The sequence below is a fragment of the Phyllobates terribilis genome, unplaced genomic scaffold (assembly GCF_046119375.1).
Source record: "Phyllobates terribilis strain yellow unplaced genomic scaffold, ASM4611937v1 Scaffold_4__5_contigs__length_816908805, whole genome shotgun sequence".
Taxonomy (NCBI): Eukaryota; Metazoa; Chordata; class Amphibia; order Anura; family Dendrobatidae; genus Phyllobates; species Phyllobates terribilis.
The window spans coordinates 792,255,076-792,276,124 of record NW_027362764.1 but is presented as its reverse complement, the minus strand read 5'-3'; the positions used below and the strand labels follow the sequence as shown (position 1 = coordinate 792,276,124).

Here is a 21,049-nt window from a genome sequence, read left to right as displayed (position 1 = left end):
GCACCTACTCTCCACACAAGAGGCGGCAAGATGGCCGACACCCCCACACAATGCGCATTTCTGCACAGTGCAGTTTGCACTGAAGTGTGTGGGGTCGCCGCACCTGTGACAGAGCTTCGGTTGCCCCTGGTAGAAGACCAGGATACGATCCCTACCCAGGAAGGCAGACGATGGAATGTGGGCAACCGTACCACCTGAACGCTTAAGTTTTACCATAAACGTCCAGGCTCCTGACCAGATACCAAACTCGTCGCGGTTTTTCTTTGGCATCTCCACCACCTCTCCATACCGACCAAGCCACGTCATGATGTCATAGCAAGAAAGCGACTCGTTACGAGTCATCACGGTCACTTTCTTGATCTGGTTTTGGCGAGACACTGCCTGAACGGCAAAGTCTCGCCAACCGGGCTCATTTTTTGCCAACTCATAATTCGCCCAGAAGAGCTCAAGCCCCTCCGGCCGAACAAAGCTGACATCAAACTCAGGCGTGGAATAGGGATGTATCAAGGCGTAGATGTTAATCGCCTTGAAGCCCATCCTCAGCAAGAGCTCCACAACTTTAGACCTTGGAGGACATGCATCACTGCCCCTCCACCGAAGACGGACCACATTCCTACGCACACTGCCTGGCCCGGCTGTTGGGAGGGACCACACTGTATCCCCCCCTTTTTGCTCTCGGAAGGCCCCGAGGCCATGCCTCTCTATCCAGAAGGATAGATCAACCTCTCGACCCTCTACCATTAGTGATCTCTCCCCCTTCTTTAGAGCCTCCAGAAGGCGCCGTTGCAACATGCCATCCCCAAAGCCCGGAGACGAGGAGGATGCCCTATTTGCCCCGGAGGTGACACTGGCATAACTCTGGACAGGTGTTGCCACCCCCGGGGGGGCAACCGGACCAGTGACCACATCAGCCCCAACAGTATCACCATTACCCACCTCCATCTCACCCTCCACCAAACCAGCAACCACACCACTAGACAATGAATTAGCCTCATTCACCCCCACCACCACATTCATTCCTGCTGGACCAGTAACAATGGCGGATGACATTTTGACCTCCGCATCAGGCACAAGGGGCTCAGTCACCTCCATAGAACTGGAGACGACCTCACCCCCGGTCTTATGTGTGCCCTCCACATCATTGGTCGGTAATTTCCGCTGTTTGGCATTCGGTATAATGTGCCGCTGATCTTTAGCTGCTGTTAGGCGCCGCTGATCTTTAGCATCAGGATCTTCCGGACCAGCGACGCCAACATAAAATAGCACTTTGGTGGGAGGACCGGAACGCTCAGCCCCGACAGCCCCCTCACACTGCCGCCTCTTCTCAACTAAGTGATCAGTGGCAACAGCATTTAGAGGTGCCGAGGCTACCGGAGCTGCCCCCGACACCGGGCCGCTCCCCCCTCCCACTGAGGAGCACACCACAGCATCGTGGCCTGATGGAACGCCCGCCACCGGGCCGCCCTCACTGTCCAGCCTCTCGGCTGATGCACCTCCTGCTGCGTCCCCGCTACTACAAGCAGAGACGGAGCTCTGCGCCTCACTACCGCGCTCTGTAATCTCCCCGCGCCTTTGCACCGGATCCACAGCAGAACCCGGGCTGGGCTGGGCAACGGGGCTTATACAGCGAGCTGAGCCTGCCGCCGACTCAGGGGGTACAGGGAGGGGGGCATATACGTATCTTACCGCTTCCTGCAGCTTTGGCTTGGTCTTCTTTGCCTTTTTGTGGCCCCCAGGTGCCTCTTCTGGTAGATCGTCACCAAGATGGAAGTTTTGGAGGCACACTGGGGACTCCAGGAGCTTAATCTCCGCCATTAGCGCCCCTCCCTGGCCGCTGCTGTCACTGTCCTCCCCAGAGCCGGCAGAACTGCGACCGGATGTCACTATCGCCTGTCCTGCAGGGAGCTCGCTGCACGTGGCCTGCGGGTGACTTTGCAGGCTGCCAGGTGGGGCTTCCTGCTGGTCATCATCACTCTCATCATCCACCTGACTCTCAGGCTGCAGCCCCATCTGCCTTTGCTCTCTGGTATCAGCCATTTCTCTGTAGCGGTCTTCATTTATTAGTTTTTCTTTGAATGGACCACTCTGCTCTCTGATGGTGGCTTTCCTTATTTCCAGCAGGTGAATCTCGCTGGTCAGCCTCTTTACTTCAGCCTGGAGCTTGGCCTTCCTTGGTTTGGAGGCCCCTGCAGCTTTTGCGCTTGTGCAGCGCAGCTCCTCCCGGAGCCTCCTGATGAGCTTACTGGCATCTTCATACGGAGGTGGATCTTGACCCGGGAGGCATAGGTGGACACAGACTCCCGGGGTCCCTGCAGCGCCCAACCCCCCTCAGGGAGGTCGGACTCAGCTTTCCTCCGGAAGGAGCGCCATCATGCACGCCGCTGTCAGGCTTTTCCTCCATGCTGGAAGCCTTGCAGCTTCTCTGGGTCTCCACAATCCCGGGGGGAGTAGGAGCCACATTGCTGCGACTCCTGGTGCAGCGTCTCACCCCCGAGTCCTCTGATGTGCAGGCCGGTTGCTGGTTTCTTCTGCCCCCCGCCGGCCTGGTTCGGGAAGCAGAAGCCTGGGACTTGGCTCCTTCACTCATCCCAGAAACCCGCTCTCTCTCTGGGAAAGAGAGAGAGCAGGTCCCCAGGTGGAGAGGTGTTGGTTTCTCAGAGATCAGGAGCTCACAGCAGGATCTGCAGCCACCACACCCGCAATCACCACACTGACTAGCAGCTGATCAGAGCTGCACCCAGTATGCTGCTGGTGGAGTCACTGTGTACATACATTACATTACTGATCCTGAGTTACATCCTGTATTATACTCCAGAGCTGCACTCACTATTCTGCTGGTGCAGTCACTGTGTACATACATTGCATTACTGATCCTGAGTTACATCCTGTATTATACTCCAGAGCTGCACTCACTATTCTGCTGGTGCAGTCACTATGTACATATATTACATTACTGATCCTGAGTTACATCCTGTATTCTACTCCAGAGCTGCACTCACTATACTGCTGGTGCAGTCACTGTGTACATACATTACATTACTGATCCTGAGTTACATCCTGTATTATACTCCAGAGCTGCACTCACTATTCTGCTGGTGCAGTCACTGTGTACATACATTACATTACTGATCCTGAGTTACCTCCTGTATTATACTCCAGAGCTGCACTCACTATTCTGCTGGTGCAGTCACTGTGTACATACATTACATTACTGATCCTGAGTTACATCCTGTATTATACTCCAGAGCTGCACTCACTATTCTGCTGGTGCAGTCACTGTGTACATACGTTACATTACTGATCCTGAGTTACATCCTGTATTATACTCCAGAGCTACACTCACTATTCTGCTGGTGCAGTCACTGTGTACATACATTACATTACTGATCCTGAGTTACATCCTGTATTATACTCCAGAGCTGCACTCACTATTCTGCTGGTGCAGTCACTGTGTATATACATTACATTACTGATCCTGAGTTACATCCTGTATTATACTCCAGAGCTGCACTCACTATTCTGCTGGTGCAGTCACTGTGTATATACATTACATTACTGATCCTGAGTTACCTCCTGTATTATCCTCCAGAGCTGCACTCACTATTCATAGAATCATAGAATGGTAGAGTTGGAAGGGACCTCCTGGGTCATCTGGTCCAACCCCCTGCTCAAAGCAGGATTCACTAAATCATCTCAGACAGATGTCTGTCCAGCCTCTGTTTGAAGACGTCCATTGAAGGGGAACTCACCACCTCTCGTGGCAGCCTGTTCCACTCATTAATCACCCTAACTGTCAAAAAGTTTTTTCTAATATCTAATCTGTGTCTCCTCCCATTTAGTTTCATCCCATTGCTTCTAGTCTTTCCTTGTGCAAATGAGAATAAAGATGATCCTTCTACAATGTGACAGCCCTTGACATATTTGTAGACAGCTATTAAGTCTCCTCTCAGTCTTCTTTTTTGCAAGCTAAACATTCCCAAATCCTGCAACCGTTCCTCATAGGACATGGTTTGCAGACCAGTCACCATTCTGGTCGCTCTTCTCTGAACTTGCTCCAGTTTGTCTATGTCTTTTTTAAAATGTGGTGCCCAAAACTGTACACAGTATTCCAGATGAGGTCTGACCAAAGAGGAGTAAAGACCGATAATGACTCCACGTGATCTAGACTGTATGCTTCTGTTAATACATCCCAGAATTGTATTTGACTTTTTTGCTGCTGCATCACACTGTTGACTCATGTTCAGTTTATGATCTATTAGTATACCTAAGTCTTTTTCACATGTACTGTTGCTTAGCTCTATTCCTCCCATTCTGTATATGCTTTTTTCATTTTTATTGCCCAGATGTAGTACTTTGCATTTTTCCCTGTTAAAAACCATTCTGTTGGTTGCTGCCCACTGCTCCAGTTTATTTAGGTCTTTTTGAATCCTCTCTCTCTCTTCTCTAGTATTAGCTATCCCTCCTAGCTTTGTGTCATCAGCAAATTTAATCAGTTTACCCTCAATTCCTTCATCTAAATCATTGATAAAGATGTTGAACAATACAGGTCCCAGGACGGAGCCCTGTGGTACACCACTTGAGACATTCATCCAGCTGGATGTGAAGCCATTTACAACCACCCTTTGAGTCCGATCACTAAGCCAGTTATGAATCCACCTAACAGTTGCCTGGTCCATTGCATACTTGGTCATTTTTTCAATAAGGATGGTGTGAGATACTTTGTCAAATGCTTTGCTGAAGTCAAGATATACTATATCTACAGCATTTCCCTGATCCACCTAGTCAGTGATTCTGTCATAGAAGGAAATTAAGTTAGTCTGACATGACTTGTTAGTTACAAACCCATGCTGACTCTGGTTAATCACTTCATTCTTATCTATGTACTTACATACATGTTGTTTAATAATTTGTTCAAAGATCTTTCCTGGTATAGAAGTCAGACTCACCGGCCTATAGTTCCCTGGGTCCACCTTCTTCCCCTTTTTGAAGATAGGAACAACATTTGCTCTTCTCCAGTCTTCTGGGACTTCTCCTGTTCTCCAAGAATTTTCAAAGATTATGGAGAGTGGTTCTAAAATTTCTTCTATGATCTCCTTCAGTACTCTGGGGTGTAATTCATCTGGACCTGGAGACTTGAACTCATTTATGTTAGCTAAATATTCCCTCACAATCTTTCTGTTTACAGATAACTTGGATTCCTCTATTCCTCTAAAAGGACAGTGAAGATCAGTTGATGTTACATTTTCTTTCTGAGAGAAAACAGATGCAAAATAGGAATTAAAAAGTTCGGCCTTCTCAACATCCTCTCTTACCATTTCTCCATTTTCATCCTGTAAAAATCCTATAGCATCTTTGACTTTTCTTTTACTTTTGACATACCCCCAAAATCCTTTTTTATTGCTTTTGACATCTCTTGCAAGCCTTAATTCATTGTCAGCTTTAGCTAACCTGATACGTGCCCTGCAGGATCTGCAGACTGCATTATAATCTTCTTTAGATATGCCTCCCTCTTTCCATTTAATAAACATTTCTTTCTTTCTTTTTAGCACGTGTTTAAGTTCTGTGTTCATCAATCCTGGTTTCCTTAAATGCTTCCCATTCTTCCTACTTTTCGGGATTGTTAACGATTGTGCTTTGAGAATCTCATTTTTAAAAATTTCCCATCCTTCCTGGACATTTTTGTCCTTAAGGACATCCAGCCATTGGATCCCTCCTATTCTCTTTCTGAGTCTCTTAAAATCTGCCTTTCTAAAATCTAACCTTGAAGTTTGAGTCTTCACATGTCTTCCTCCTCTAGTTATCCAAAATTCTATAATAGCATGATCGCTGCCTCCTAGGGTCCCAGCCACCTTTACCTCCTCAACCATTTCCTCCCTGTTTATAAGGATTAGATCCAAAGTAGCAGATCCCCTTGTTTTCTCCCCTACCTTTTGGAAGATAAAGTTGTCAGCAAGAGAGGATAAGAATTTGCTTGACCTGTTAGTTTTACTTGAGAGAGATTCCCAACAAATGTCTGGATAGTTGAAATCTCCCATGACCACTACGTCATATTTTTTGGAGAACTTGGTCATTTGATACATAAAGAGTTCATCCATATCCTCAGCTTGCCCAGGTGGCCTGTAGTAAATGCCTACAATGGTGTCCTTTCCGTTGTTCTCTCCTTGTATTCTTACCCAAACAGTTTCCACAGAACTCCCAGTCTCTGAAGCTTCAATCTCTGTGCAGATATACGCTTTTCTAACATACAATGCGACACCTCCTCCTCGTTTATCAAGTCTGTTTCTTGCAAATAAGTTGTATCCTTTTAGCCTTTTATTCCCATCATGTGTATCGTCCCACCAAGTTTCAGTGATTCCAATGACATCATATTCCTTTTCCTGAATTAGTAGTTCCAGTTCTCCTTGTTTGTTGCCCATGCTTTGTGCATTTGTATAAAAACATTTTAGTTTGTGATTGGTTTCTCTTCCTCCCATATTTTTATTATTTAAATTGTTTTGTCTTTGTTCTTCCTTTCCACTTCCAGTAGCAGAGATCTCAATAGTATTTGTCAGCTGTATGGCTTTTTCTGGCCTTTTGCTTCCCTTCCCACATTGTTCTAGTTTAAAGCTCTTCTGATGAGTGTAGCAAGGCGACTTCCAAATACATGTTTTCCAGTCTTCGTAAGGTGCACCCCATCTCTAGCAAGTAGTCCATCGTATAGGTAATTCATTCCGTGATCCAGAAATCCAAATCCTTGTTGACGGCACCATCGACGTAGCCAGTTGTTCACCTGTAGAATCTTATTCCACCTCATTGTTCCATGGCCATCCACTGGGAGGATGGATGAGAAGACCACCTGCCAATTCTTTCACTTTCTTGCCTAAGTCTTCAAAGTCACTGCAGATGGTTTCCAGGTCCTTTCTTGCGGTGTCATTTGTCCCCACATGTATTAGCAGGAATGGGTAGTGATCTGTAGGTCTGAAGAGTCTTGATATCCTGTCAGACACATCTTTAATTTTTGCTCCTGGAAGACAGCACATTTCTCTTGAGGTTATGTCTGGTCTGCAGATAGCGGCCTCTGTTCCTCTTAACAGGGAATCCCCCATGACCACCACTCTCCGTTTTTTCTTCACAACATTCTTCTTTCTCCATCCAGGAGGATTCTGAGGGCTTACAAGGTTATTCATTGCTGGCAAAGTCTTATTTTGCTGTATTTCTTCATGGTGCTCCTGCGTGAGAGCCTGTACTGGTTCCTGAGCAGTATGGGTGCTGACTGCCTCTCGATCCTCCTGCTTCTGTGGGTCACAGGCTTCCATTCCTCTGTTTCCTCAGGTGCAGTTCGAATTTCTTCTCTTTCTGAATCATGAAGAGATAATTCTGCTCTGTCTAAGAACTCTTCACCTTCCTTAATGATTTTCAAGGTAGTTAACCTCTCTTCTAGATTTCGCAACTTTTCCTCCAACAGGGACACAAGCTTGCATTTCTGGCATGTGAAGTTTGGCTTTTCCATTGGCAAGTCTGTGAACATGTAGCAGGATATGCAGCTCACCAAATGGCTCCTGGACTCTTCCATGTTCTTACTGTTAATGTTCTGAAAACAGTGAAAAAAGCTTAAAAAAAAAAAAAAAAAAGCTTCAAAATGCTGCCGGCGCGCGGTTTACCGATGTCCTCTTTTCAGCTCCAACAGCCAAAATCCAGTGTTCTTTGAGCTCGCGGAGACTCTTCACTTACCCCAAAATGCAGAGGGAATATGTAAATTATCTCCTCAGGACTCCTCCCCTGGTTTACCGATGTCCTCTTTTCAGCTCCAACAGCCAAAATCCAGTGTTCTTTGAGCTCGCGGAGACTCTTCACTTACCCCAAAATGCAGTGGGAATATGCAAATTATCTCCTCAGGACTCCTCCCCTGGTTTACCGATGTCCTCTTTTCAGCTCCAACAGCCAAAATCCAGTGTTCTTTGAGCTCGCGGAGACTCTTCACTTACCCCAAAATGCAGAGGGAATATGCAAATTATCTCCTCAGGACTCCTCCCCTGGTTTACCGATGTCCTCTTTTCAGCTCCAACAGCCAAAATCCAGTGTTCTTTGAGCTCGCGGAGACTCTTCACTTACCCCAAAATGCAGAGGGAATATGCAAATTATCTCCTCAGGACTCCTCCCCTGGTTTACCGATGTCCTCTTTTCAGCTCCAACAGCCAAAATCCAGTGTTCTTTGAGCTCGCGGAGACTCTTCACTTACCCCAAAATGCAGTGGGAATATGCAAATTATCTCCTCAGGACTCCTCCCCTGGTTTACCGATGTCCTCTTTTCAGCTCCAACAGCCAAAATCCAGTGTTCTTTGAGCTCGCGGAGACTCTTCACTTACCCCAAAATGCAGTGGGAATATGCAAATTATCTCCTCAGGACTCCTCCCCTGGTATTCTGCTGGTGCAGTCACTGTGTACATACATTACATTACTGATCCTGAGTTATATCCTGTATTATACTCCAGAGCTGCACTCACTATTCTGCTGGTGCAGTCACTGTGTACATACATTACATTACTGATCCTGAGTTACATCCTGTATTATACTCCAGAGCTGCACTCACTATTCTGCTGGTGCAGTCACTGTGTACATACATTACATTACTGATCCTGAGTTATATCCTGTATTATACTCCAGAGCTGCAGTCACTGTGTACATACATTACATTACTGATCCTGAGTTATATCCTGTATTATACTCCAGAGCTGCACTCACTATTCTGCTGGTGCAGTCACTGTGTACATACATTGCATTACTGATCCTGAGTTACCTCCTGTATTATACTCCAGAGCTGCACTCACTATTCTGCTGGTGCAGTTGTGGGGGTCGTGATGACATTCCACTCGTCCTCCAGTCACTCCAAATTCAAACTATGAGCATGGGTCAACCATTCAAAGAATGAGTCAGACAACAAGCTGGTTCAAGCTCAGAGCATGCTCAGAAGGCTACTACAGACAACGTCCTCAGCAATGTTCTGAATTTATTTTTTACATGCACAAATCTAAATACACTACATAATGGGGAGGGGATAGGGGTTGTCCGGGGCGGGGTAAGCCATGAAAGTCCAGTGTCTGGCCACTCCTGATTGGTCCACATCTCCTTATCTCAGTCTCTGGGCAGATATTGCAGCCGTCAGCTTATAATCTTGTTTCGTTTCTCTGGAATGAGTCTTGGCAACACTGGAAATGTCTTAGTTTAAGTTTCGATTTGAGTATTACGTAGCAAGGAAAGCTTATTGTTATATGATACAAAATGGTGGTTAGTACATTAGCAAAAAAGCGTATAAAAGTTACAAAAGTATAAAAGTTACAAATATATATATTCTCTTTTACCCCGACATTCCCCCCTAAACACTAAGCTTTCCCTTGCTTCGGGGCCTTTGAGACTGTCCATGTGTGGGGAGAGGGGAGGTGGATTTCTTCACCCAATCATCTTAGAAGCTGCCCCCTTATGGGACGCCCCCAAACAATTGAGCCCTACCCTAAATGACACATGGAGTTCTCCCAACTGATCCTAAACTGAATCTTTCAATTGAACTTTATCATGAGGGGGTCTGGTCAGGCTTGTTCAAAGGAGTATATTTCTCTATATAAGGGGACTATGCAGCACAGGACCACCAGGCCCAATACTAATAGACCTCCCATTACTAGACAAACTTGTTGGAAGAATCCCTTGAGCCCTCCCAACCAACTTGAGAAAAAGGAGGTATCTACCGCTGTGTGGTAGCTGTCCACCCTGGGACAGACAGTAAGCATATGGAAAGGATATAGAAGAAGGTAGTCATCTTTTATAGACTCGTTCTGTCTCTCTTGCAGTGGGAGGCGTGAATCCAGGTGCTCTTGCCCTCAAGCTTCAGAGCCGTCGGGGTGGTGAGAAGCACAGTGTACGGTCCCTCGAACCGCGGCTGGAGGCTGTCTTTCCGGACAAACTTCTTCACATACACTAGATCGCCTGGGATGAAATCATGTACTGCATCACCTGTAGATTCTGGGAGAGAAACAGATACTGGAGAGCGGGTGTTAGTCAATTCTCTAGACAAAACAATCACAAATTTTACCACTCTATCATGTGTTTCAGACAACTCTTGGGGCCTAATCTCTCCTATCTTGGGTGGGGTCCCAAACAAAATTTTATAGGGAGTCAGCCCATGTTTGGCCTGAGGAGTGTGTGTGATATGATACAATACTATGGGGAGTGGGTCGGGCCAGGGGAGGGGATGATCTTAGGTCATTTTCAAGAGCTGGGTCTTGAGTGTGGAATTCATTCTCTCCACTTTGCCTGAACTGGCAGGATGGTATGGAGTGTGGAGGCCCAAATCTGTTCCCAACATGTTCCAGAGTTCTTCGTAGATATTTGCTGTGAAAGCTGGTCCTTGATCCGATTCTATGACTTGGGGAACTCCAAATCTGCAGGCAATTTCGGTGATCAGTTTCTTGGCTGTGACTTTAGCAGTCATGTTGACAACCGGGTAGGCCTCGGGCCAGGCTGAGAACATATCCACGGCTACCAAAACGTACTCCTATTTTCTTGCTTTAGACATTTGGATATGGTCGACTTGTATTCTCTGCCAAGGGTAGTCTGGTTTAGCCAGATGTTGAAGAGGGACCCGTGCCATACACGTTGGGTTGCAGGTAGCGCAGACAGAGCAGGATTTTGAGTATACAGTCACAGTGGAAGAGATTCCAGGTGCAAAGTACAGTTTCTTGATACATGCCAAAGCTTGATTTTTTCCTCTGTGTGTAGGCCCGTGAGCCCATGCTGCCACAGCTGAGTACATGCGTCTAGGCAAGCAAGGCTTCCCATCCACTTGGTAAAAAGTCGAGTTGACCTTTGAATCTTTGCGACCTGCCAGCACGGCTCCTGCCGCTTTCCATTGCTTGACTTCTTCAGTGGGGGTTTTCCTTTGTTCCTCACACAATTTTTCTTCAGGCATCCTGACCCCCCTGGATTTCACCCGTGTCTCCGCTGGACTTGTATGGTCTTCCGCCGGCTGTTCCTTGGCTCTTGCTCTAGTGAGCGCCACAGCTACGGTTTGCAGAGTCTCTCCCATCTCTTCTTCCTTTTCCTGCCACTTTGATGACACATTCTCCACTGCTGCAGTCTTGGCTGCTTGGTCAGCTAGGTGATTGCCCCTGGCTTCTCTGGATTCTAGTCTTCCATGAGCCTTGACCTTGATAACAGCAACCTGAATGGATAGTTCCAGGGCCTTCATTAGGGCCTTAATCCATGAGACATGTTTCACTGGTGTACCTGCAGCTGTGATGAATCCTCTAGACTTCCACAAGAGTCCAGAATCATTGCAAATTCCATGTCCATACCTGGAATCGGTATATACATATTCGCCTTTGTTCCTGCTGCCAGGTGGCAGGCCTCTGTGAGAGCCACAAGTTCAGCTTCTTGTGCAGACATGTATGGTGGTAGAGCTTCAGCCTTGAGGACTGTTAGGTCTGTTGTGACAGCATATCCCGTGTGGAACCTCCCTTGAGGGTCTGCGAAACGGGATCCATCAGTCCATAGGTGCAAGACAGGGTCTGCGAGCGGATGTGCCACCATATTCTCTGGAGCAGAAGTCTCTTCCTGGAAAATTTTTATACAATCATGAGGTTCCACCAATGGATCTTCACCCTCTTCACCTTCCCCCCTAGAAGGTGGAAGCAAAGTGGCAGGATTGATAGTCAGACATCTGGTCAGCTGACTTGTCAAAGAGGATGTGAGCAGCGTGGACCGCCTTAAGGCACGTGGAGGCAGTTCGGGCGACAGGGTCCAGGCGGGCTGAGTAGTAGCCCAAAGGCCGATACTTATGATCATAGCGTTGTGCTAGAACTCCAGAGGCATGACCTTCCGATTTCGAGACAAAAAAGTGAAATGGCTGAGTATAGTCTGGTAAGCCCAAGGCCGGGGCAGAGACAACAGCCTGTTTAAGACGGTCAAAACATAGTCTGTGTTGATGAGAAACACGTGGATCTTCAGCATGAAGCCAAACTGAGCCTTCATCCTTGAGACAGTCGTACAGAGGTTGCATGAGCTTTGAGGCATCAGGGATCCATTGCCTGCAGTAAGTGATGAGGCCAAGGAAAGTCTGCATAGCGGAATAGGTGGTTGGGAAAGTGATATCCATGATGGCTTGTTTTCTTTCTTCAGTCAGATGTCTAGTACCTTGTGATATACAATGTCCGAGGAAAATGACCTTGGGCAGACACCATTGGATTTTGCCTTTCGAGACTTTACAGTTAGCTGAGTGAAGAAACCAGAGAAGGGATGCTGACATCTCTGGCAAATTTTCTTCAGTGCTACAGAGTAAAAGATCATCCACATACTGTAGAAGGGTGACCTGAGGGTTCTCTTGAACCCATAGCTCCAGAATAGACTTCATAGAATGAGTGAATTGGTTAGGAGAGTTCTGGGCTCTTTGCGGAGTCCTGGTCCATATAAGCTGTGCTCCTTGAAAGGTGAAGGCAGAAAGAAACCACGAATCTTCATGTAAGGGTATACTGAAGAAGGCGTTGGCCAGATCTAACACCGTAAACAAGGTGGCCGTTGGAGGCACCTGAGACAAAAGGGTGTTTGGGTTGGGTACCACTGGAGTTTCTAAAATGGTAGCTGCATTGACGGCTCTGAGATCCTGAACCAACCGGTATCTTGGAGGCTCTCCCGGAGCGGTTTTCTTTTTTACAGAAAAAAGGGGTGTATTGCATGGAGATACACATCTGACAAGGACTCCTGATTCCAGGAGGGAAGCGACTTGGGTACTCAAGCTTTGTTCTTGTGCAGCCTTGAGGGGGTATTGTGGCAACCGTGGGTACCTGTGTCCAGGCTTTAGGTGTACTCGGACCGGGGGAACCTGCAGGAGGCCGACGTCCTCTGGCCCACTGGACCACAGAGAGTGAGGTTGTATGGTCATCATCATGAGAGGGAAGGCTTTAAGAACACAGCGGTCTTCAGTCCCTTGTTCGGAATGAGGGTCCCGCAAAAGAAGCTCCATACCATGGTTTCCGAAGGTAATTGTTGCCTTCATCCGCTCTAAGAGATCGGCTCCCAACAGATTGACAGGGCAAGTTTCAGAGACCAAGAATCTTGTGAGCACTCCGGTGAACGGTCCTGCAGACACAGGGACTGTGAGTGGAGAGGAAATATGTTGGCCTTCCACCCCAACACAGGTGAGGGTATCTGGTGATAGGGATATAGAAGGAGGGAGCTGTGCAGAGGAAATGACAGATGTGGCCGCCCCAGTGTCCACCAGGAACTCCAGTGGTTGATGGTCCACCTGTAAAGTGACAGTCTCTGAGGATGTGGTCAAGGCTACCACACTCCCAACATAACATTCATCCTTCAGAATCACGAGATTGTCTTCTGTTTCTAGATGATCCCTTGTCATCTCTTCTGTCTTGTTTTCTATATGTGGGAGGAGTATCATCACCTGTGCCTTTAACCATTACCCACTTGATTCCATGTTGGTTGCCAGGGGGTGGGTAGCTTTCTTGAGCTTGATATACCATGGCAGGAGCGGCTTTCTTCTTTGGCTTAGTATCCTTTTCCATTTTTAGCATTGATTTTTGGAAAGCTTTAACGATATCCACCGCGTCGTTGAAAGAAGAAGAACGAATCTCGGGCCGTACTCTCAGGACTTCATCTCTGAGAGCGTCTTGTAGGCCATCTACTAGGGCCTGAACCAACAGAGCGGCCTGCGTCTTGACGTGAAAACTGTATCCGAGATCCTCAAAATGCATGCTGAGTTTTGCAGCATATCTTTCCACAGATTTAACAGGGTCTTGTTGAACATCTTGTACAGACCCAGCTTGATCTGACAAACGATTCTGAGCCCAGGCTTTTAACTGTTTCATGTATTCTAGGCCGGATTCATACGTACTAAGGGGTCCTGCTTTTGTGGAAACCATGGCCTTTTGAAAGCTCTCCGTTTTCGGCTAAGTGAGCCTGGCATTCTGCAGCCAGAGTAGAACCAACAGCAAGGGAAATTTTGCGAGCCAATCCTCCAACATGGCTCATACAGGTGTTTGCAGGGTTGACTATGGCCCCCACCCGATGTGTAAGGATGTCACCATAGCCTATTGACAGAGTGACAGGGCGTCCTGATGGGTCTACTAGATTACGGGAGCGGCAGGGGTCCCAGACTTCTGAGGGGCTGAGGGGTGGTGCTCTTTCAGCAGTTGCTTGGAGCAAGGGCCGGAGTACGGGTAATGGATATGGGGTGGAGGATGCCATAGGAGACGTATGGGGTAAAGGAGGGGGGGGGCTGGAGTATCTTGAGCCCATCCCTCATCTGGCTCCGTATCGTCTTGAGTAACAGTATGTTGGCGGAGGGAGAGCAGTCTGGCCTGAAATTCTGGGGAGTTGAGGAGGATATCCCCAGGGTTGTGGGTGACTCCCATAGGAAACAGGGGAAGCGTCTCAGCATCGTGGACTGGAGCAGAGGGTGTCACATTAGTTTCAGATGGGTGCTCTGGGACTGCGGGCTTTTCCACCTGTGCTGGTGGCTGGTAATATGCACCGGACGGATCTAGTAGTGGATATAGGCTGGATTGGGGCTTTCCGGGCCTCCCACAACAAGTAAGAGGTGTAGCAAGATGGCTGTGGGAGGGAGGAGTTGGAATGGAAATGGGATAGTTCTTGGAAGCAGGAAAAGGTGTAGTAAGATGGCCGTTGGAGGGAGGAGGGGGGAGTGGGGGTGGGATTGTTCTTGGGGGCAGGCTGGGCATCGTGCCATGGGCGGCCCCCCCCCCACAGACACAGCAGAACTTCGGGTTCTGCTGTCAGCACATACGACACATCCATCCTTCCGATGATTTAGCGTCGGCGCCATTATAGGGTGGTGGCTGAGGGCTCGGTGTAGTGACAGACATCAACGGGGTTACGGCCAATTTAGGGTCACATAACAAATCACATTCTGCAGCTTTCATGTATCCGAGCAAAGGCTCGGCATTCTCTGTTCCCCCCTGCACCATCTACTCTAAGATGTGCTTGCAGAAATCCTCACCCAACTTTCCCAACTTGTGTGTAACACATTCTTTCTAAACTGAAGACTAAAGCCTGCCTGTACTGGATAAGCTTATCATATTCTACAAATTCCTAACATTCTTCTTGCCTTCCCGTAACTCCACTAATTGGCTTAACTCCCACAGCAGCATTCCACAACTTACGAGATCTTTCAAATTTGAATATACTCAACATTTTCTTATAGAATGCAATGATCTGTCGCGACTCAGATCACTGGTGCAGTCCACAGGTCGCCATTCCTCAGTGTAGAGCACACCTCAATACACTGATGAGATAGAGAGACACCTCAATCTAACTCCTTTCCTAGCCTTGAATGGCGACTTTACAGTGCGACTCACCACGGCACCCTGACTACAGGTCACCACCCGTCAGTGTAGAGACACCTCGATACACTGATGAGATAGAGAGACACCTCAATCTATCTCCTTTCCTACCACGGTACCACCCGACAGTGTAGAGACACCTCGATACACTGTTTAGATAGAGAGACACCTCAATACACTGTTTCCTAACCTTGACTTTACAGCAGTCTCTGTGTTAGACGAAGAGCACACCTCAATTCGTCACAGATTCTTTCTCCCTTACACTACAATTCAGGAATGCTTTGTAACCTTGACTATCAGTTACGGGAGGCAGCTATCTAAGAAAAGTACAGTGACCGGGGGAGGAGGAGGTGGTGTGCACACGAGCACGCGCAGGCATGCGACGTCACTCGTTTTAACACTTGCTGGTTCAGGACGTGGTACGGGACGCCCAAGGTCTCACCACTCGACCGGTCACCCACCCAGATCCAACCTGACAACCCAACAGGAACTGCTGCGGCTGACACACAGGCAAGTGAGACATATAAAATACATCTCAACTTACCGTGTTCGATGGAGGTTGATCAGGCCTCAAATTCAGCCACCGCGGTCACCACCAGGGAAATCAGCAATATGGGTCCGGGAGGGCGGCGTACCGCTAGCCACGCCCCACGTTGGGCGCCATTTGTGGGGGTCGTGATGACATTCCACTCGTCCTCCAGTCACTCCAAATTCAAACTATGAGCATGGGTCAACCATTCAAAGAATGAGTCAGACAACAAGCTGGTTCAAGCTCAGAGCATGCTCAGAAGGCTACTACAGACAACGTCCTCAGCAATGTTCTGAATTTATTTTTTACATGCACAAATCTAAATACACTACATAATGGGGAGGGGATAGGGGTTGTCCGGGGCGGGGTAAGCCATGAAAGTCCAGTGTCTGGCCACTCCTGATTGGTCCACATCTCCTTATCTCAGTCTCTGGGCAGATATTGCAGCCGTCAGCTTATAATCTTGTTTCGTTTCTCTGGAATGAGTCTTGGCAACACTGGAAATGTCTTAGTTTAAGTTTCGATTTGAGTATTACGTAGCAAGGAAAGCTTATTGTTATATGATACAAAATGGTGGTTAGTACATTAGCAAAAAAGCGTATAAAAGTTACAAAAGTATAAAAGTTACAAATATATATATTCTCTTTTACCCCGACACAGTCACTGTGTACATACATTACATTACTGAACCTGAGTTACATCCTGTATTATACTCCAGAGCTGCACTCACTATTCTGCTGGTGCAGTCACTGTAAATAAGGCAAGATTCATATAGCACAGAATCATAATTCAGGTAAAGGACTAGAGTTTAATGTTCTACCACACAGTAAATTAATACCGCAATATGAAGCGGTGGAGGACTCCAGACACAATGAGCAGAAAAGGAAACATGGAGTAGTCATAAACCACCAATACATAAATTATGTTTCAATAAATGATGAATTTTTATTTTAAAATGATCACCATCAGAATATACAGTTGTGCTAAAAAGTTTACATACCCCGGCAGAATTTTTCCTTTCTTGGTCTTGTTTCAGAGAATATGAATGATATCAAAAAACCTTTTCCTCCACTCATGGTTGTTGGTTGGGTGAAGCCATTTATTGTCAAACTACTGTGTTTTCTCTTTTTAAATCTTAATGACAACCAAAAACATCCAAATGACCCTGATCAGAAGTTCACATACCCCAGTTCTTAAAACCATGTATTGCCCCCTCTAACATCAATGACAGCTTGAAGTCTTTTGTGGTAGTTGTGGATGAGGTTCTTTATTTTCTCAGATGGTAAAGCCGCCCATTCTTCTTGGCAAAAAGCCTCCAGCGCCTGTAAATTCCTGGGCTGTCTAGCATGAACTGCGCGCTTGAGATCTCTCCAGAGTGGCTCAATGATATTGAGGTCAGGAGACTGAGATGGCCACTCCAGAACCTTCACTTTGTTCTGCTGTAGCCAAAGACAAGTCGACTTGGCCTTGTGTTACGGATCGTTGTCATGTTGGAACGTCCAATATGTCCCATGTGCAGCTTCCGGGCTGATGAGTGCACATTTGCCTCCAGTATTTGCTGATAACGTGCTGCATTCATCTTTCCTTCAACTTTTACCAAGTTTTCTGTTTCCTTGTAGCTCACACATCCCCAAAATATCAACGACCCACCTCCATGCTTTACTGTAGGAATGGTGTTCCTTTCATGATAGGCCTTGTTGACCCATCTCCAAATGTAACGTTTATGATTGTGGCCAAAAAGTTTAATTTTGGTCTCATCATTCCAAATTACCTTGTTCCAGAAGTTTTGAGGCTTGTCTCTCTGCTGTTTGGCGTATTGTAGGCGAGATACTTTGTGGCATTTGCACAGTAATGGCTTTCTTCTGGCGACTCAACCATGCAGCCCATTTTTCTTCAAGTGCCTCCTTATTGTGCATCTTGAAACAGCCACACCTCTAGTTTTCAGCTGAATTTCAGCTGATGTTATTTGTGGGTTTGTCGTTGCATCCCGAACAATATTCTTGGCAGTTGTGGCCAAAATCTTTCTTGGTCTACCTGACCGTGGTTTGGTTTTTACAGAGCCCTTGATTTTCCATTTTTTAATCACAGTTTGAACGCTGCTGACTGGCATTATCAATTCCTTGGATATCTTTATGTATCCCTTTCCTGTGTTACATAGTTCAACTACCTTTTTCCGTAGATCCGTTGACAATTCTTTTGCTTTCCCCATGACTCACAATCCAGAAACGTCAGTGGCTAGATGAAAGATGCAAGAGTCTGTCTGGATCCCAGAAACTCACTCAGCTTTTATGCACACACACTGATTACAAGCAAACAGGTCACAGATGAGGATGTTACCTTTAGTAGCCATTCAAACCAATTTGTGTCAAATTCTGTGCATGTTATCAGGCCAAAATCACCAGGGTATGTGAACTTTTGATCAGGGTCATTTGGATGTTTTTTGTTGTCATTAAGATTTAAAAAGAGAAAACACAGTAGTTTGACAATAAATGGCTTCACCCAACCAATAACCAGGAGGGGAGAAAAAGTTTTTTTTATCATTCATATTCTCTGAAACAAGGCCAAGAATGGAAAAATTCTGCCGGGGTACGTAAACTTTTGAGAACAACTGTACATATGCCAAATAAGGAGGAAAAAACTGTGGAGAGCAAGTAGATCCAACATTGCAAACTGCACTTAAATGTGCAATACACCTACACAGTCAGTCTCAGCATGACATATAAAGTAGAAGGCAGAATAGCCATAGGCATAAAGTGAGACAGAAGGAGTAGGTTATAGATAAAGTTGCTTACTCATAAAGAGGGAGGATCAATATTGGGCCCGCCAGCACTACCCCGACGCGCGTTTTGCGTGTAGCTTTCTCAAGGGGAGATGTCAAAATGGTAGTGTCCTATCATGTATTTATACTAGGTCCGCAGGTGCCAGTAAACTGGCGGTGTTACCTTCCTACTTTTGTCCTCACAGGGAAGTGCGGACACCGCTGGAGAGCCTGGAGCTAGCATTCTGTTACCTCCTCCCTGCAGACCTGCACTATCTCTCCCGAAGTATTCACATCTCGTTTCTCAAGAAATTGGACTTGAGTGGGAACAACCTGAGTACCGTTCTCCTCCAGCCGTTCCTGCAGCTCCTTCACTCTGTGTCCACCTCCCTCCTCCACCTGGATGTGATGGAGTGTAGGTTGAGTGACTCCACCATGGCGGAGCTGACCCCTGTAATCTGCTGCTGTCGCCGCCTGCGCTTCCTCGGACTGTTCTGTAACCAAGTGTCTTGTCAGGGCATTAAGACACTGCTGCTGCGTTCCCTGCACATGGCCGACCTGCAGCTAGTCATCTACACCATCCCGTTTGATTGTTACCTGGACTCTCAGCCTCCCGATGACGTGAGAGAGCTTATTGTGGATAAAGTTGTTGGTTTTGAGGAAGAAGTGCAGGAGACGCTGATCCGTGCGCAGAGAACGGACATGGTGTGGACTTACAGACCTGGCGATGCACCGTCCCCCGAGTATCTGAGCTCTTATAGAGATTTCTAACAGTCTTTCCAGTGTAGGTGCACAGATGCATCAAGACCCTGCCTCGCACCAGAGCCAAAATTGTGCCAAAAGAAATGACTTCTACACAAGCTCTTGTCCGTGAGTCATTTTGTCTTGTGATTCTTCCAGGTGTTGAAGGGATTTTGTACAATTAAGAAAGACCTGCGAAGTCTGTGACACAAAGCCGTAAATGTTTCCAAATGTTTGATTTACTGTTGCTGGTCGCACCCGACTCATTTCCCGTCGACAACACTGCGAGTTGCCTGCGGCTTTGACTCGTCTGCAAAATCGCAGCTCTAAAATTGTCTCACAACAGCGAGACGCGCATCGGGGCCACAGATGGTCTCGGTTGTCTGAGAACTGCTGTGGACACGTAGCCAGTCTTAAAACGTTGTATGCGCTCCCATTATGGTGTCACCACTGCAGCTCATAGACAGTCACTGCAACGGGCAGGATTGGAGCCGGAGCGCTAAGTAAAGCTCTGTGGGGAAGACATGGGAATCATTAAAAACCTGTAAAAGGGATCTGTCCTGGAGCCCGATCCAGACGATAATTACTAGGTTCTCTTGTTCTCTTGTTGATATAAATCATATTATACCTTTTATAGGGATGATCATAAAGATTCAGACTAGCCTTGTACAGCATCCTGCATTGTGGCAGTGTTCTCTTCTGCACGTGCAGTCCTCCACCATGCCGGACCAAGGGAGTGTGACTATTTTGTGGCTCGCTTTATCATTAAATGCAGCAGAGCAGGGAGGCAGATGTGTAAGAAGTGTCATGGCCATTCCATGTGGGCGCTGCTATCAGTCCAGATGCACACAGCCCGATGTCTATCCAGTAATGAAGCTTTATTATAAGACGTATTTTTGGAGTCGTTGTGACTTCTCTGTTAGAGGAAACACCCTGAACTTGCTTAACACTTATAATGAATAGGGGTGAGCAAACCCGAACTATAAAGTTTGGGGTTTGTACTGCCGATGCCGAACACAGGCTTTTTTTCTGTAAGTTTGTTTTACTGTTCGACTTTGTTGTCGAATAACGTTTGTTGAAAGTCTGCAGCGCAGCCATGCTCTAACATCCTCGTGCAGAGTACCCGTAATACGGCCTAGTGCACAGTGACCTAATACCGTCTGTTCCAGAGTATCCGTATTAAAATAATTTACTAGCTACTTCAACAGCTTTAGTTTCATTCAAGTCAAGTTCTTGGTTTTTTGCCATCTTGTTCTGTTTCTCATCTCACTTGATGGAAATGAGTGTTCCTTCTGATCACCTGCAGGAGCATCTCACTAAATCAGAATATCATCAAAAAGTACAATTATTTCAGGTCTTCAATACAAAAAGTGACACTCCTATATTATATAGAGTCATTACACACAGAGGGATCTATTATATAGAGTCATTACACGCAGAGGGATCTATTATATAGAGTCATTACACGCAGAGGGATCTATTATATAGAGTCATTACACGCAGAGGGATCTATTATATAGAGACATTACACGCAGAGGGATCTATTATATAGAGTCATTACACGCAGAGGGATCTATTATATAGAGTCATTACACGCAGAGGGATCTATTATATAGAGCCATTACACGCAGAGGGATCTATTATATAGAGCCATTACACGCAGAGGGATCTATTATATAG

The 21,049-nt window shown here is 46.7% G+C and overlaps 1 protein-coding gene across 2 annotated transcripts in view; it reads left to right on the top strand.

The window, feature by feature from the left end:
• The window catches only part of LOC141266081 (leucine-rich repeat-containing protein 14-like), a 67,265-nt gene extending 47,671 nt beyond the window's left edge, over positions 1–19,594 (top strand). For both annotated transcript variants that reach the window (XM_073679975.1, XM_073679974.1), the window contains exon 4: positions 18,835–19,594. In XM_073679975.1, coding sequence (XP_073536076.1) covers positions 18,835–19,399 — 565 coding nt within the window. In that variant the 3' untranslated portion in view covers positions 19,400–19,594. The remainder of the gene's footprint in view (positions 1–18,834) is intronic.
• Positions 19,595–21,049: the final 1,455 nt, after the last annotated feature.